Source organism: Bufo gargarizans, chromosome 4 (assembly GCF_014858855.1).
Source record: "Bufo gargarizans isolate SCDJY-AF-19 chromosome 4, ASM1485885v1, whole genome shotgun sequence".
In the NCBI taxonomy this organism is placed as follows: domain Eukaryota; kingdom Metazoa; phylum Chordata; class Amphibia; order Anura; family Bufonidae; genus Bufo; species Bufo gargarizans.
In genome coordinates, this window is record NC_058083.1 from 77,750,749 (window position 1) to 77,766,368 (window position 15,620).

At 43.7% G+C, this 15,620-nt stretch overlaps 1 protein-coding gene across 1 annotated transcript in view; it reads left to right on the forward strand.

The window, feature by feature from the left end:
• The window catches only part of ADI1 (acireductone dioxygenase 1), a 31,324-nt gene extending 18,087 nt beyond the window's left edge, over positions 1-13,237 (forward strand). Inside the window, exons 2-4 of the mRNA XM_044290272.1 lie at positions 2,793-2,912; positions 11,576-11,755; positions 13,025-13,237. Of these exons, the coding sequence (XP_044146207.1) occupies positions 2,793-2,912; positions 11,576-11,755; positions 13,025-13,144 (420 nt within the window). The 3' untranslated portion in view covers positions 13,145-13,237. The remainder of the gene's footprint in view (positions 1-2,792; positions 2,913-11,575; positions 11,756-13,024) is intronic.
• Positions 13,238-15,620: the final 2,383 nt, after the last annotated feature.

Below are 15,620 nucleotides of genomic sequence, written 5' to 3' on the forward strand. Positions count from 1 at the left end.
ACCATTACCCAATGCTATAAGAATCAAAATCTGGAGCCTCCTTCCAATATTAGGGCACATTCTACCAGAGCTGTCTCCACTACTTTTGCTGAAAGAGCAGGGGCCTCCCTGGATGATATATGCAGGGCCGCCTCCTGGTCTAGTATTCACACATTTGTGAAACATTACCGCTTAGATTTATCTGGAACCTCTGGCCTCTCCTTTGGTCGGAAAGTTCTTTAAGCGGTTGCCCCCACCCACAAGAAATAATTTTATAACTCTCTCCTTGTGGCCGTCATGGTGATGATATGGGAAAACCGGAACTAGACTTACCGGTAATTCAGTTTCCTTGAAATCACCATGACGGCCCATATATTCCCTCCCTTTCTTTTGTTTGAAGTTTTTTCACTGGTATTTTTCTGGTATGATGTAATACTGGGAAATACTAATACACTTCTGGCACTTGATATCTTTGGAACACTGAGGTGTGGTGGTGGGAGGGGGAAATTTAACCTCTTCTCTGTTTCCTGCCCCCACAGAGGTCATGGGTCAATCTCCTTGTGGCCGTCATGGTGATTTCATGGAAACGGAATAACCGGTAAGTCTAATTCCGGTTTTTACATCTACCTGTGTGTATGCCATTCCGTTTTTTTTTTTTAAGTTTGGAAGAACAGTAAAGTCTTGAAGTATGGTGCCGGCCTCCGTGCTGCTTTTGGAATCTATATAGACTTGGAGATTGCCAAAGTGATTTGGTAGTAGAAATAATCTTTCGGGTATGGCCTTGATACAAATTCTTTCGGGCTATTGTAAATCTCTTTATCAGACACATCTGCTTAAAAATAAGTGGCCACACACATTAGATAAATGCCACCTGAACCTGCTGATCTAATGTGAGGGGGTTTCCCAACTCTACAGACGGCAGATATAGGGGGAATAATGGAGTCGGCAGTTGAATTTCAATATTCCCAATCCATTTGTTCTCAAGAGAGATAAGGCACCGCCAGTTGTCTGGCAGCCACTTACTCCCCTCTCCATATTGCCAACACAAATGCATAAATACCTGATGCTCCTTACATTAATTAATGGCCGGTCCACCCTGGCGGCTTATCTTCTAGGAAAACAAAAGGATCGGGCTAAAAGATTGTTTGCTCGATCCTTCTGTTCCCAGACATTGTCAGCCAACAATGTACTAAGGCCTCATGCACACGACCGTTGTGTGTTTTGCAGTCCGCAAAACACGGATGGCGTCCATGTGCGTTCTGCAGTTTGCGGGACGGCACGGACAGCCGTTGATAAAGCTGCCTATTCTTGTCCACAAAACGCGGACAAGAATAGGACCGGTTATATTTTTTTGGGCGGCCCCATTGAAGTGAATGGGTCTTCAGCCAAAACTGCGGTTCGGATAACAGTGTATGGGAGCGTTTTCACGTTCATTCTTTCCACAAAAATGAGAAATCCTTATTGTACCAATAAACCTTTGAGCAGTCACAGTGCCAGCCTGATGCAACTATGGAGAAGATGTAATCAGATCCTTGTGATAAAAACAGAGCTGTCTGATCAACCCTAGCAAAACCAGGGGAAAGGCCAAGGAGGTATCTGTGTCTTCCTTGAATATATACAGTATATAAATAAATAAATCCCTGATATAGATAACCTTATATTTAGGCAAATGCAGGAAGAACACATATTGTAATTCCTGTCTGCCTTCACAATTGCCCTAAAAAAAAAAAACTATTCTGTGGATTGTAGCCAAGTGCAGGTATTACATGCTAGCTGAGGTGGAAGAAAGTGCATTAAGATGGAGACCATCACACATTATAGCTTCATCATATTTTAGATAGAGCTGACCTATTTGGGATCAAGATACGCAGGTGTATTAGAGTATGTTCACACGGTGGGGAATACCCTCGTGTTTCAGCTGAGGAAATTCAATTTGTTTGCTTGCTGCTCATCCATCCACGGATTTAGCCACATTCCACGGATCTAATCACCCCTATCACTGTTGATCTTGAGCATTCTTACTCTCCCCCCCCCCCCTCCCCCCTACAATATGGATAAAATCTCCACCGTATGAATTCCCATTTATACTCAATGGGCAGATAATGTTAAGTGTTTTGTGAATTTCAGCATGGAAAAGGCCTCATGACAGTTCCATCTTTTGCAGTCCGCAAATTGCAGATTTGAAAAAACACTGAAGCCGTCCGTGTGCCTTTCGTAATTTGCGGAACGGGCGGCCCATTGTAGAAATTCCTACTCTTGTCCGCAAAACGGACAAGAATAGGACATGTTATATTTTTTGGGCAGGGCCACGGAACGGAGCAACGGATGCGGACAGCACACGGAGTGCTGTCCGCATCTTTTGCGGCCCCATTGAAGTGAATGGGTCCGCACCTGAGCCACAAAAACTGCAGCTCTGGTGCGGACCAAAACAACGGTCGTGTGGATGAGGCCAAAACTTGTCAAACTCCACAGCAAAAAAGCTGCGTGTGAACATACCTTATATAATGCTTACCAGAACATTATATTATGAGAAAATGTAGAAAATCTGGAACTGTACATTAAATCCAGATTTAACAGAATTGGAAAGAAATGTGACAATTCAATCAATGTTTGTGGGGTTTTTGTGTTACTTCTAGAATGGAGATTCCTTTATCATGTTCTTTCTTTGCTCATTTGCCCCCTTCCCCGTAACATCTGTCACCGAGCCGGTTTTTGGACGCGGCGCTCGGTTATGCTCACAGCAGTACATATGTTTGCACTTCTTTTTTCATCTTTTTTTATTTTTTTTCCCCTCTTCTCTTTTTCCACACCAGTTGGATGCTGATAATTATGAGACGGATCCAGAGCTGGCCAAGATTCGCAAAGAAAATAATTACTCTTGGATGGATATAATCACCATACATAAAGACACGCTGCCCAATTATGAGCAGAAGGTAAATTGTTGTCCTTGGCTTCAGTGGAGAGGATGCAGCTTGCAGGTGCAGTGACAACGTGACGCTTCCCGTGCAGCAGACATTAAGGACGAGCCTCAGTTCTTCTGAATCGTTGGCTGTTTTTCTATGTTCTCCATGAGAATAATGACTGATAGATGACTGTGAAGCTGGGGGTAGAACCGCATTATTATCTGAAGCAACATCTTGGAAAGCTGAGTATTTGAGCGCACATCCCTTTAAAATTGAAGAGTCCACAGTAAATATGACCCCGAGATGTTTTCTTCTATTGAGTTGTTGCACATTTATCATAGTGTTATATCAGTACCTGGGAAAGCTGTGTGACAACCAGTAAGGTCACCATTACAGCTGCAGCAAATGTTGTCATCCATCTTTTTCATGGCTCCTGCAGGGTAAACCAACTTTACGTGGTGGCACCGAGGTACCACTGTATAAGCCTTTTGACAAAATGAATGGGGGCCATAATGTTACCCAGTTTGCTGAAATTTCAGTCCATTGTCTTCTGTCAGAGGTTACGTCAGGAGGATATAACCAAGTATGGCAAAAGACTGACACCTTTGCTACTGTATTGGCATACCTTGAAATTAATTGCCTATAGGATCCCATAGAGTAAGACGGAAAAAAAACAACCCCCCTCCCCTAAAATGTATACTGCATGATATATGTTCTTTACTCTTTACTGTATGCTTCTGCTTGGAAAAACATAGGTTGAGGCAGTGTGTATATATGTGTGTATATATGTGTGTGTGTATGTGTATATATATGTGTATGTGTATATATATATATATATATATATATATATATATATATATATATATATATATATATATATATATATATATATAAAGAAAAATGTGTGGCAGCACCAATCTGTACCAAAGAGAGAAAATAGGGTGCTAGGTCCAGGGAATTCACTGCTTACCCTTGTATTTAGACGAAAACGGACAGCAACTCCAGGTAGTACAAAAATGTATAATTTATTGGGCCACAGTGGCACAGAGGCGACGTTTCGGCTCAAAATCCAGAGCCTTTCTCAAGCATCACAATACAAAGGTGAGTGCACATATAAATAGGTGTACACAATTATAACATCACAATCAATTAGATTTCACAATTAATATCAAAAATAACCAATACATCAACGAATAGTGTTAAAAAATATAATGACATACAGAGATGAATCTGGTAATACATGGTAGTGGATGTGATTCATAATAAGTACATGGAAAAAATATAATTCATAGTGTAAACATAAGTGGCTCCAATGTAAATCATCTGTTTCACATCATCTTTAATGAACTATGATTAAAAACAAGGAGGTGCCAGAGAGATAAGGGTGACGTACCACAGAGTTCGCTTGTATCCACATCCTGTTCGCCAGTATCCGTCCCTACAGTATCGCGTCATGTTACGTCCTGCTACGGCGCGCCCGCATCACACCGTACGTCATCAACTACACGTCACTAGCTCAACATCAGTGCGCATGCTCCAGGCGTTCTATGCCGCGCCATATTTGGTTCTGGACGGGTTGCCCATAGTTCCTAAATCTATACTTGAGATGGCTAATGGGAGGCGAGAGTAGGGAAACCATAACCCTCTGTCAGGGGATCATGGTAATCCCATGTAGGGCATGCTTTATGGTCCCGACCGGCACCCCAGTATCGGTCGTGTACCAAGTGCCGCCTCTATCTCGTCACTCATAACCACTCATAAGGGTTCTCCTTGATGTTACATATTCCTAAAGGAAACAGGTATATATAATATGTCGGAACATAATCCGACACCAACACGCAATCCAATCCAGATCAGCCCAACAATGTGGATATCATCGGACGTAGGATATAGCACACTTCTATGTGGAAAAACGACACCCAAAACTTCATGGCTCCTTTCTTTCTATGTTCATTGATCATCTGTAATATAATGACAATGACAATTAATAATATTCAATTGAGAAAGAACAAAGAAAGTTAAATCTCATAATGACCTTTGTATAGGATCGCCACCTACAATACGATGAAAAACATATAACAAATAACACAAGATCTGCCAGGGGCAAACCACCTCTTCAAGTACATACCCCTAAATTAAAATCTACATTAAGACCATTTGGTCTTAAGGTATTTAACCTATGTATCCATAATAATTCTCTCCTTTTTAACAATAAATTCCTATTGCCCCCCCCGTCTGGGCATGGGAATGTGATCAATAATCCAGCATTTAAGTTGGTATTCCGTATGATCCATCTCAACAAAATGTTTAGGGATGGGTAAATCCCGACGTTTTTTTCTTATGGTGGAGCGGTGATTGTTTAGTCTGGTTTTCAGATCAGTGGAAGTCTCACCTATATATAATAAATTACAAGGGCAACTCAAAATGTAAATCACATAGTTGGAACTACAGGTGAGGTAAAAAGGAATAGGGATATTTCACATTGGTCACTGGGTGTATGAAGGTTTTTCCTTTGCAGATATATTTACAATTCACACAGCAGAGACATGGGAAACATCCCATGCTCTGCTGTGTCAATGTTCTCTGTGTTAGACCAGGTCCTGCACCTATATCCGCATGTACCAATTGGTCACGTAAATTTTTAGATCTTTTGTAAGAAAACAATGGGGGGGATTTAAATTCAGGTATTTGACTGAGGCATCCCCCCAAGATGCCCCAGTGTTTGACAATAATACGGTTGATGATACTACTATGTTCTGTGTATTTTGTGATAAAAGGGATTCTATTGTGAGGACCCTTTCTTATCTTCCTCACCAAAGTGTCATCTCTATTTAAGTCATGGACCCGATCTATCTGGGATACTAATAGTTCAGTCGGATAACCCCTATGTTTAAATTTGTCTACCATAGTATCCAATGTTTTCTCTAGTACATCAGGGTCAGAGGTAATCCTCTTGGCCCTGAGGAACTGCGAATAAGGAAGAAATTTCACCATGTTACGTGGATGGCTACTCTGGTAGTGTAAAAGGGTATTCTTATCCGTAGGTTTGGTGAATAACCTAGTTGCTAGACCTCTTTCATCAAACATAACAGTGGTGTCCAAAAATTGGATTTCAGTGTTAGAGTGCACAAGGGTAAATTGTAGTTCTTTATTAACACTGTTCAGATACTCCTGAAACTCCAACAGTTCCAGGCAGTCACCAGTCCATATGAGGAAGATGTCGTCGATGTATCTCCACCACCTCAAGATTTTGTTGCTGTGGTGGGATACATGGACGACATCTTCCTCAAAACACCTCATAAAAATATTTGCGTATGTGGGGGCCACGTGGGACCCCATCGCTACTCCTCTGATTTGTTTATAGAATGTGTCCTGAAACAGAAAATAGTTCTGTCTCAGGATGACATTCAAAAGATCAATCACGAATTCACATGCCTCTATAGTGAGAGGTGACTTCTCCAACATGTGTCTAACTGCTCTAATCCCTAGGTCATGATTAATTGAAGTGTAAAGCGATGTCACATCAAACGACGCCAATATCAGATTGTCATATCCCTCACATTCCACCTCTCGCAGTTTACACAGAAAATCTGTGGTATCCTGGATATAGGATTTCGCTCCACAGGCATAGCTATTCAAAAGTTTGTCTAGAAAGATGGAAATGTTGCTGAATATGGAATCTGAGCCTGACACTATTGGACGACCAGGAGGGTCGACCAAAGATTTGTGTACTTTAGGCAGTACGTAAAGTACCGGTGTTACCGGATGACTCACAGTACAGAAGTCAGCAAGATCACTGTCAATGATGCCAGCCATAACAGCATTATTTAAACACTTTTGGATGATCCTGGCAATATCAAACTTTGGATCAGATTGAAGTGCTAGATACACTTCAGTATCGCTCAGTTGTCGTCTGATCTCCGCAATGTATTTAGCGGTATCTAAGAAGACTATACCACCCCCCTTGTCTGCAGGTTTTACTGTGAGGAGGGGGTCATCCCTCAATTGTTCAATCGCCTCAATTTCCAAGCGAGTGAGATTGGGGTTCTTGAACACATTCACATTACAAGATTGTTTATATTGTAGTATTTCAGATTTTACAGCTGTTATGTATGCATCAACGGCAGACTCGCCAATCACAGGGGTAAAATTACTCTTGAGGTGCAGATCAAAACTACCCAGCGTAAGCTCACTATAGCAATACTAAGTCAAAAAGGCCACTTTACACTGGGTGAATGTGAGCCTGTTCATACAGTTGGTGTATCTGCTGGATGCTTTTCTGGCTCATACACAGAAACAATGTGCGTGGTATAAGAAATTAACGTACGAGCAGTGCCGCAAGTAATGTTATTCCGTGGTGGGTGCTGGTGGACAGGTCTTGTCACATGCCCCTCCATCAGCAGCCATGATGGGACTGGAGTCCCACAAAATTAATCGAGAAGAGCATACTAACAATTGTACGTATGCACACCCTTTGGGGGCATTTTTATTTTAGTATCGCATTCTATGCATTTTGGGCTGCAAATCAATTTTTCAGTTGGTGTTTATTCAAAATTTTCTCTAAAGCTGCTCTGATGACTCAATATGTAGCCCTTATCTCTGAACTCCTGACAGATCATAAACACTTATTTAAAAGGGTTGTCCGGGTTCAGAGCTGAACCCGGACATATCCCCATTTTCAACCGGGCAGTCCCCCTGACTTAAGCATCGGAGCAGTTCGTGCTCCGTTGCTCTCCTTTGCCCTGCGCTGAATCGCGCAGGGCAAAGGCATTTTCTGGATTTCTGGTGACTAACCGGGCTCTCCTTAGGGCTGCCAGGAAGAGTCTTCCGCCCAGCAGTGAGCCCAGTGACATCCCCGGTAAAATGGCTAGGGCAGCGCTAAAGCCTACCCATCAGGGCCTGTGATCTCACTGAACACACTGCTGGGCGGAAGCCTCTGCCAGGCATTGTATTCTTGTAAATAAAAGAGCCCTTGCTCTGCGCTATCCAGCGCAGGGCAAGGGAGAGCATTGGAGCATGAAATGCTCCAATGCTCTTGTCAGGGGGGCTGCCTGGGTAAAATTATGGGTATGTCTGGGTCCAGATCAGAGCTGAACCCGGACATACCCTTATTTTCACCCAGGCAGCCCCCCTGAGGCTAGCATCGGAGCATCTCATGCTCCGATGCGCTCCCTTGCCCTGCGCTAAATCGCGCAGGGCAAGGTCTCTCTCTTGTTTTCAATAACACACTGCCAGGTGTAAACTTCCGCCCGGCAGTGTGTTCGGTGACGTCACTGGCTCTGATGGGCGGGCTTTAGCGCTGCCCTAGCAGTTTTACTGGCTAGGGCAGTGCTTAATCCCGCCCATCAGTGCCAGTGAAGTCACCGGGCTTCCTGGCAGCCCCATGGAGAGCCCCGGTAAGTCACCGGATCTCCAAGAAATGCCTTTGCCCTGAGCGATTTAGCGCAGGGCAAAGAAGAGCATCATAGCATGAACTGCTCCGATGCTCCTATCAGGGGGGCTGCCGGGGTGAAAATGGAGGTATGTCCGGGTTCAGCTCTGAAAGTGGACAACCCCTTTAAGCTAAATTTGTATCAAGCATTAGCTGTAAAGAGTGTTTATGAGCTGTTAGGACCCTATTACCAAGAGCACGAGTGGACTATAAACTTTTCCATTTGCGGATGTTTGTATCAGCCTATTACACAGTCCGATGTAAAGCGAATATGGGTGGATTGATCGCTCCTCCCTTATTCATTTCTAATGATTATTGACAGCTCATCCTTCATTACACATGGAGACATGCTTGCTTGCAATAATCGTGCATCTTTCATCCTGTCATCAGATGACAAACAAGCATTTACTCATTTATCAACTGATTAACCGGCCGGTATAATCGTGCCACCAATGGAAACGAGCATTCCTATGAACACTTGTTCCCGATAATTGGCCTGAAAATTGTGTGTTCAGAACAGCTGTCTGCCAGATTGTGTTAGGCAGAGAGCAACAGCCTGCAAATACACACTGAAAGTGAAATGTGTAGAGGAAAAACTGTTAAAAAAAATATTATTTTTAGCCCAAAATGAGTAGCATGCAATCATAAAAGTCTTTAAAGGGGTTATCCAAGGATTAATGTAAAAAAAAACAACAAAAAAAACAAAAAAAAAAACAAATCAGATCTCATATAGTACATGACAATCTCTAACAAAGCTGGAACCATCCCTGTACCTTACAGCATTGCTCTGCTAGATTTATATAAAGTGACAGCTCAGGGGAGTGTCTTTCCTGCTGCAGCTCAGGGGGCGTGTCCATGCTCTGCCTATTACAGCTCAGGAGGCAGCTGAAGGATGAAACTGAGCATGTGCGGCCTTCTTAGTAAGCAGGTCAAAGAAATCAGAAAAAAGCGCTATACAGATACATTTTATAGAATAACTCACTGGCTGTACTAAATGTTTAATTAAATGCAATTACAAAAGTATTCAGATCCAGGTGTTGGTTTTAAAACTGTAGAAGATTTTTCATGGGACAACCCCTTTAATAAAAAAAAAAAAATGTAAGAAAAAAATTAAAACATCAACAATAGTTTTCTGTTTTGATGCAGCTTGTGTAGGTGTCGAGTGCGAGAAACATTTTCTCTTTCTCCTGTGGTGTTGTGATTGAGCGGTTATAACTGATGGCCTTCCGCTACTGGGGAAGGGGCAAAAAGGGATAATTATTGGCTTTCGTGCCAAGGGTGGCAGTATTTCTGCATTCCCAAACTGTATAAACAACCCAAAAACTTGAACTTCAAGGGGCTATCCGCTTTGAGCAACCTCTTCTTGTTAGTAATGTTTCCAGCTGCTATCACAGTGTTCTGTAACTGGGAACACCAGTAAGGAGCATAATCTGTGAGGGAACCTGTCTGCATGCGCTGCCTGAGGGGACAGGAGGCATTACACGGTTCTTATTGCAGGTCAGTGTAGTACAGGGCCGCGCTGGGGTTCCTTGGCCCCACCAGAGGAAAATCTCTGGGCCCAATCCCTATATCAGTAATAATGTCTAATAGTAACAGACCCTAGTGGTGAGTAATTATCTTCAAAAGCAGCTCCACTTTTTTTATTTTTTTATTTAGAATGTTATCTATACAGAAGAGTAAGGCTACTTTCACATCTGCGCTTTCCCTTTCCGCTATTGAGATGCGTCATAGGATCTCAGTAGCGGGGGAAAACACTTCCATTTTGTCCCCATTCATTGTCAATGGGGACGAAACTGAATGCACCAGAATGCATTCCGTTCTGTTTGGTTGTGTCCCCATCGCGGACAGAATAACGCTCCAAGCAGCATCTTTCTGTCCGTAATCCGTGATCCGTCCCCATTGGATTACAATGGTTTTAGAGACTGATCCGTCTTGGCTATTTTAAGGCTACTTTCACACTGGCGTTTTGGCTTTCCGTTTGTGAGATCCTTTCAGGGCTCTCCCAAGCCGTCCAAAACGGATCGGTTTTGCCCTAATGCATTCTGAATGGATAAGGATCCGCTCAGAATGCATCAGTTTGCCTTCGTTCCACCTCTATTCCGCTTTGGTGTCCGTCTGACGAAACTGAGCCAAACGGATCCGTTCTGAAACACAACGTAAGTCAATGGGGAGGGATCTGTTTTCACTGACACAATTGAAAACTGATCCGTCCTCCACTGACTTTCAATGGTGTTCAAGACTGATCCGTCTTGGCTATGTTAAATATAATACAAACGGATCCATTCTGAACAGATGCAGACGGTTGTATTATCTGAACGGATCCGTCCATGACAGATCCACACCAAATGCGAGTGTGAAAGTAGCCTAAAGATAATACAACCAGATCCGTTCATAACTGATGCAGACGGTTGTATTATCATGACGCATCCAGCAAAAACGCTGGCGTGAAAGTAGCCTTACTTGTCATTGTAATTCTGCTTCTGGTGATGATAATGGCTACTGAGAAGTTACCTATACAGAACAGGAAACCATGACGTATTAGACCTAGTGGCCAGTGCGAAAATTGCAGGATTATCTACATTTTTTAAAATAATAGAATTTTTTATTTTTCCATGTCACTATCTAAAAAATTTTTAGCCTAAAAATGTGATTTAAACGATAGGTCATTTTCTGATGACGCGTTCCCTTTTAAGGCCTCTTGCACACAAACGCAATACACGGGTGCCGTTCTGTGGGCATTCCGCATCACGGATGCGGACCCATTCACTACAGTGGGTCCGCAAAACCGGAGATGCGGAACGGAAGCACGGAATGGAACCCTACGGAAGCACTACGGAGTGCTTCCGTGGGGTTTCGTCCCGTACTTCCGTTTTGGAAAAAGATAGAACATTTCCTATATTTTTGTGAAATGAGTGGATCGCGGACCCATTAAAGTGAATGGGTCCGCGATCTGCTGCAGCTGCCCCACGGACTGTGTTTGTGCATTGCGGCCCGCATTTTGTGGGCCGCAGCACGACCATGGGGCGCACACGTTCGTGTGCAAGAGGCCTAAGGGCTGTTTCACACGAGCGGATGCCGTGCGTGACATCTGCTGCGTGAATGACAGCCAAGACCCGATGCGGATAGCAGAAGCACGGAGCAGAAACATGATTGATGCAGTCTGCATCGGGTCTTGGCTGTCATTCACGCAGCGGATGTCACACACGGCATCCGCTCGTGTGAAACAGCCCTAAGGATGTATAACTTTGCTTTTATCTTCCAGCTGAAGATATTTTATGAAGAACACTTGCACCTGGATGATGAGATCCGCTACATCCTGGAGGGAAGTGGTTACTTTGATGTGCGAGACGAGCAGGAGGGATGGATCAGGATCTCCATGGAGAAGGGAGACATGATCACACTTCCTGCCGGCATCTACCACCGCTTTACATTGGATGAGAAGGTGCGGAGTACTGCTTTATTTTGATGTGTAGTACCTGGAGCAGGGGTCTGCAACCTTCGGCGCTCCATTTAATTCCATGAGAGTTCCGAGAAGAGCATAGGAAGTACACATTCTGGGAGTTGTAGTTTCACAACTGCTGGAGTGCCAGAGGTTGCCTACCCCTGACCTAGAGGCAGGTGCTACTTCATGGTTGGTCGGAACAGGATAGCGCCCGATCCCCAGGTTACTGCTCAGTGTGAAGGTCATGATGCTGTCTTTTGAGTCCTGCTCGTCTGCCTCACTTAAAGGTCCATTACTTGTAGTGAATGAAGTGGTGCATGGTATTAGCCGATCCTTATAGTAAGGCCTTGTCCACATTTCAGTTTTTCACTGACGGCACACGTACCCATTGATTTAAATGTGTCTGTTCATATTTCAGTATTTTTTTATTGACAGTGGGTCAGTAAAAAAATAAATAAAAATCGGACGTGCACTACTTTGATCCGTGATGTGGACCAAGCACCATAGAAGTCTATGGGTTCGTGAAAATCATGGACACAACGCGGATGCTGCGGTGTTGCGTCGGTTTTTCACTGAAGACTGATAGGAGGTTCTTTCGAAATTAAAAGGACACAAGGACCAACCACGGATCCTTCATGGACAACTTCAAGGATGAAACAAGTACGCTCTTCTTCTTTTTTTTTTTTTTTTATATGGTGGTGTCACTGACACGGAAATGTGGACGAGGCCTAACACAAAGATGGAAAGTCTTTTTGGTATCAGTTCTCTATATATACACTGATCAGGGATAGTATGAGTCATGTGCAGTATAGCAGCTCAGACCCATTCAGTGGAAAAAAACTGTTAAAGGGGTTGTCCGGGTTCAGAGCCCGGACATACCTCCATTTTCACCCCGGCAGCCCCCCTTACTTGAGCATTGGAGCAGTTCATGCGCCGATGCTCTCCTTTGCCCTACACTAAATCGCGCAGGGCAAAGGCATTTTTCTGAGATCCGGTGATGTACCGGGGCTCTCAATGAGGAAGCCTGGTGACGTCACCGGCACTGATGGGTGGGATTTAGCGCTGCCCTAGCCAGTAAAACGGCTAGGGCAGCGCTAAAGCCCGCCCATCAGAGCCGGTGACGTCACCAAACACACTGCCGGGTGCAAGTTTCCACCCGGCAGTGTGTTATTGAAAACAAAAGAACCCTTGCCCCGCGCGCGCAGTCCCTGCAAATTCGGAACAGTTGGCAACGATGGTACTCTGACATCTTTATTCTCTTCTTTCTAGAACTACGTGAAAGCCATGAGACTATTCGTCGGAGAACCTGTGTGGACCCCGTATAACCGGCCCGCGGATGACTTTGAGGCTCGCACCAAATATCTTGCATTTTTGTCTCAGACAGCATAACATCTTTGTATAATACGTTTTATATGACTGAGATTGTAAGAATCTTCTTTTTAATCTGAAAATCATAAATGTAAATGCGCTACCTTTCCAGTGCCTTGCCTTTAGGGTTATACTAGTCCTGCAGACAGTATATTTTCTTGTGCTGTGTGCCTTAAAGGGGACATGTCCTCTAAGTGCAGTTCATCTCACTAATGACATGCCTAGGTGATGTGACCGCTTATACACTGGACCATACTGAACGCTAGATCCATGTATCATGTCATCAGGATATGGTGTTAGGAATCGTGTAGAATCGAGGTGACGGCGATATCAGCGGAGGCAGCCATTGGGTGGACCGAATCCATATTGTGAGCAAGCAGTTGGAAACCCATGACGTCACAGGATAAGTGTTTCTTCGACCTATCAGAATCCAGTCCGCATTAAAGGGCAATGGTTCAACAGACTTTGACTGCATAGATTCACCATTGAAATGGAATGGTGTAGCAGAGCTGAGTTTGGCTGATGTATAATAGTGTAAGTGTATGGGCATGACATTCATTCATTAGTAATGGTGGCTGCAGAGAAAGTCTGCAGCTTTTAATGGTCAGCAAGGCAGGCAAGCCATTTTCTCAGAAAAGTACAGTGCCCACCAAAAGACACGTATACATGACCCCCTTTGTGATTTATGTGATTTTATATAACATTAAACCTATTGTGTTAACTCATTCACTAGTCACAATACACAAAAGTGGTTCAAAAACAAATTGTCTCTGCTGCGTTATTAGTACTGGGAAATAAAGCCTGGAAAGGGTTTTTGGCATCAGTTCCCTATATGTACTGTGATCAGGGATAGTATGTCATGTGCAGTATTGCAGCTCAGACCCATTCAGTGGAAAAAACTGTTAAAGGGGTTGTCTCATCACAGACGGTGGAAGCATATCACTAGGATATCGAGAACGGAGCCCCGTAAGTGGTGGAGGGCGCACTGTGGATGCGCAGCCGTCCTCCATTAATTTTCTATGAGGCCACTAAAAATAGCCGAGCACTGGCTCGGCTATTTCCGTCGGACCCATAGAAGTGAATCGGAGCGGTGGCCGCTCATGCGCGGTGTGCTCCCATTCACTTCTATGGGGAGAGCACTTGGTGGTGGGCGGAACGGTGTTCTCCAGCCACCACCTTGCGTGGCTCAGTTCCCGATATAGGCCAGTCCCAGTGGTGGGACCTGCACCTGTAAGACAATGGGGATATGTCCCTATTGTCTGAGATGAGACAACCCCTTTAATTTGTATAATCCCATTCCACACTGTAAAGCAGGAATGCAAAAAATTTCCCTTAAAACATAACATTTATTTATTCTTATTTCTAAAATCCCACTATAACTATAATATATTCAAATCAGATCAAAATATAGGTAGATCGCCCCCATGTGGTTACTCACGGTACTGTTGACCAAGTAATGTCTGCATCAACAGGAATACAGGTCCCAGAGTATGACGGTCTCTCCTTGCAGGATAATGGGTGCAGGACAGGTGTCTGATTTGTTTCTCCTGACTAGTCACACTGGATCTTTATATAGCCAGGCCAGATCAGCTTGTCTTCACATGGGGGTGATATACCTAGATTTTGATCTGATTTAAATATATTATAGTTATAGTGGGATTTTAGTAAGAAGCATAAATGTTATGTTTTAAGGGGAATTTTTTGGCTCAGTGATTTGGTTTTTGATAAACCCCACCAGTATCTTTACTTTGTCAGTGATTTGTAAAGCAGGGTTGCCCAACATGCGGCCCTCCAGCTGCTGTAAAACTACAACTCCCAGCATGCCTGGAAAGCCTACAGCAGGGCATGATGGGAGTTGTAGTTTTACAACAGCTGGAGGGCCACAGGTTGAGCATTCCTGCTGTTAAGCATACCCATTGATTTAAGGGTTTATCCCATAATTAATGTAAAAAGTGCATGTACATTACAGTTGCTTTTTAACCAACTTAGAACCAGTCATATGTACCTATTCATTGCTCTGCTAGATTTATTTCAAGATGGCAGCTTAGTGGGCGTGTCTTTTCTCAGAGGGCGTGTCCTGTCTGCTGCAGCTAGTGGCAGTTGAAGGGTGGAACTGAGCTTGTGCGTCCATCTCAGTGACCAGGACAGAGAAATTAGAAAAACAGCAGGTGTTGCTATACAGACTCATTTTATTGAATTACTCATAGTAAGTTTTTCATTACATGCAGTAACAAAAGTATTCAGATCCATGTGCTACTTTGAAAAAATGTAGATTATTTTTCGTGGGGCATCCCCTTTAAACGGGTTGGCCCATCTCATACATTGAGGGCATATCGCTAGGATATGCTCCCAATGTCTGATAGGTGCAGGTCCTATCTTTAAAACGGAGCCCGCAAATTGAAGGAGAACAGAACGCGCATGCGCAGCCACTCTCCGTTCATTTCTATGGGACTGCTTAGCTATTTTTCGCAAGTCCCATAGAAATGAGAAGTGTACC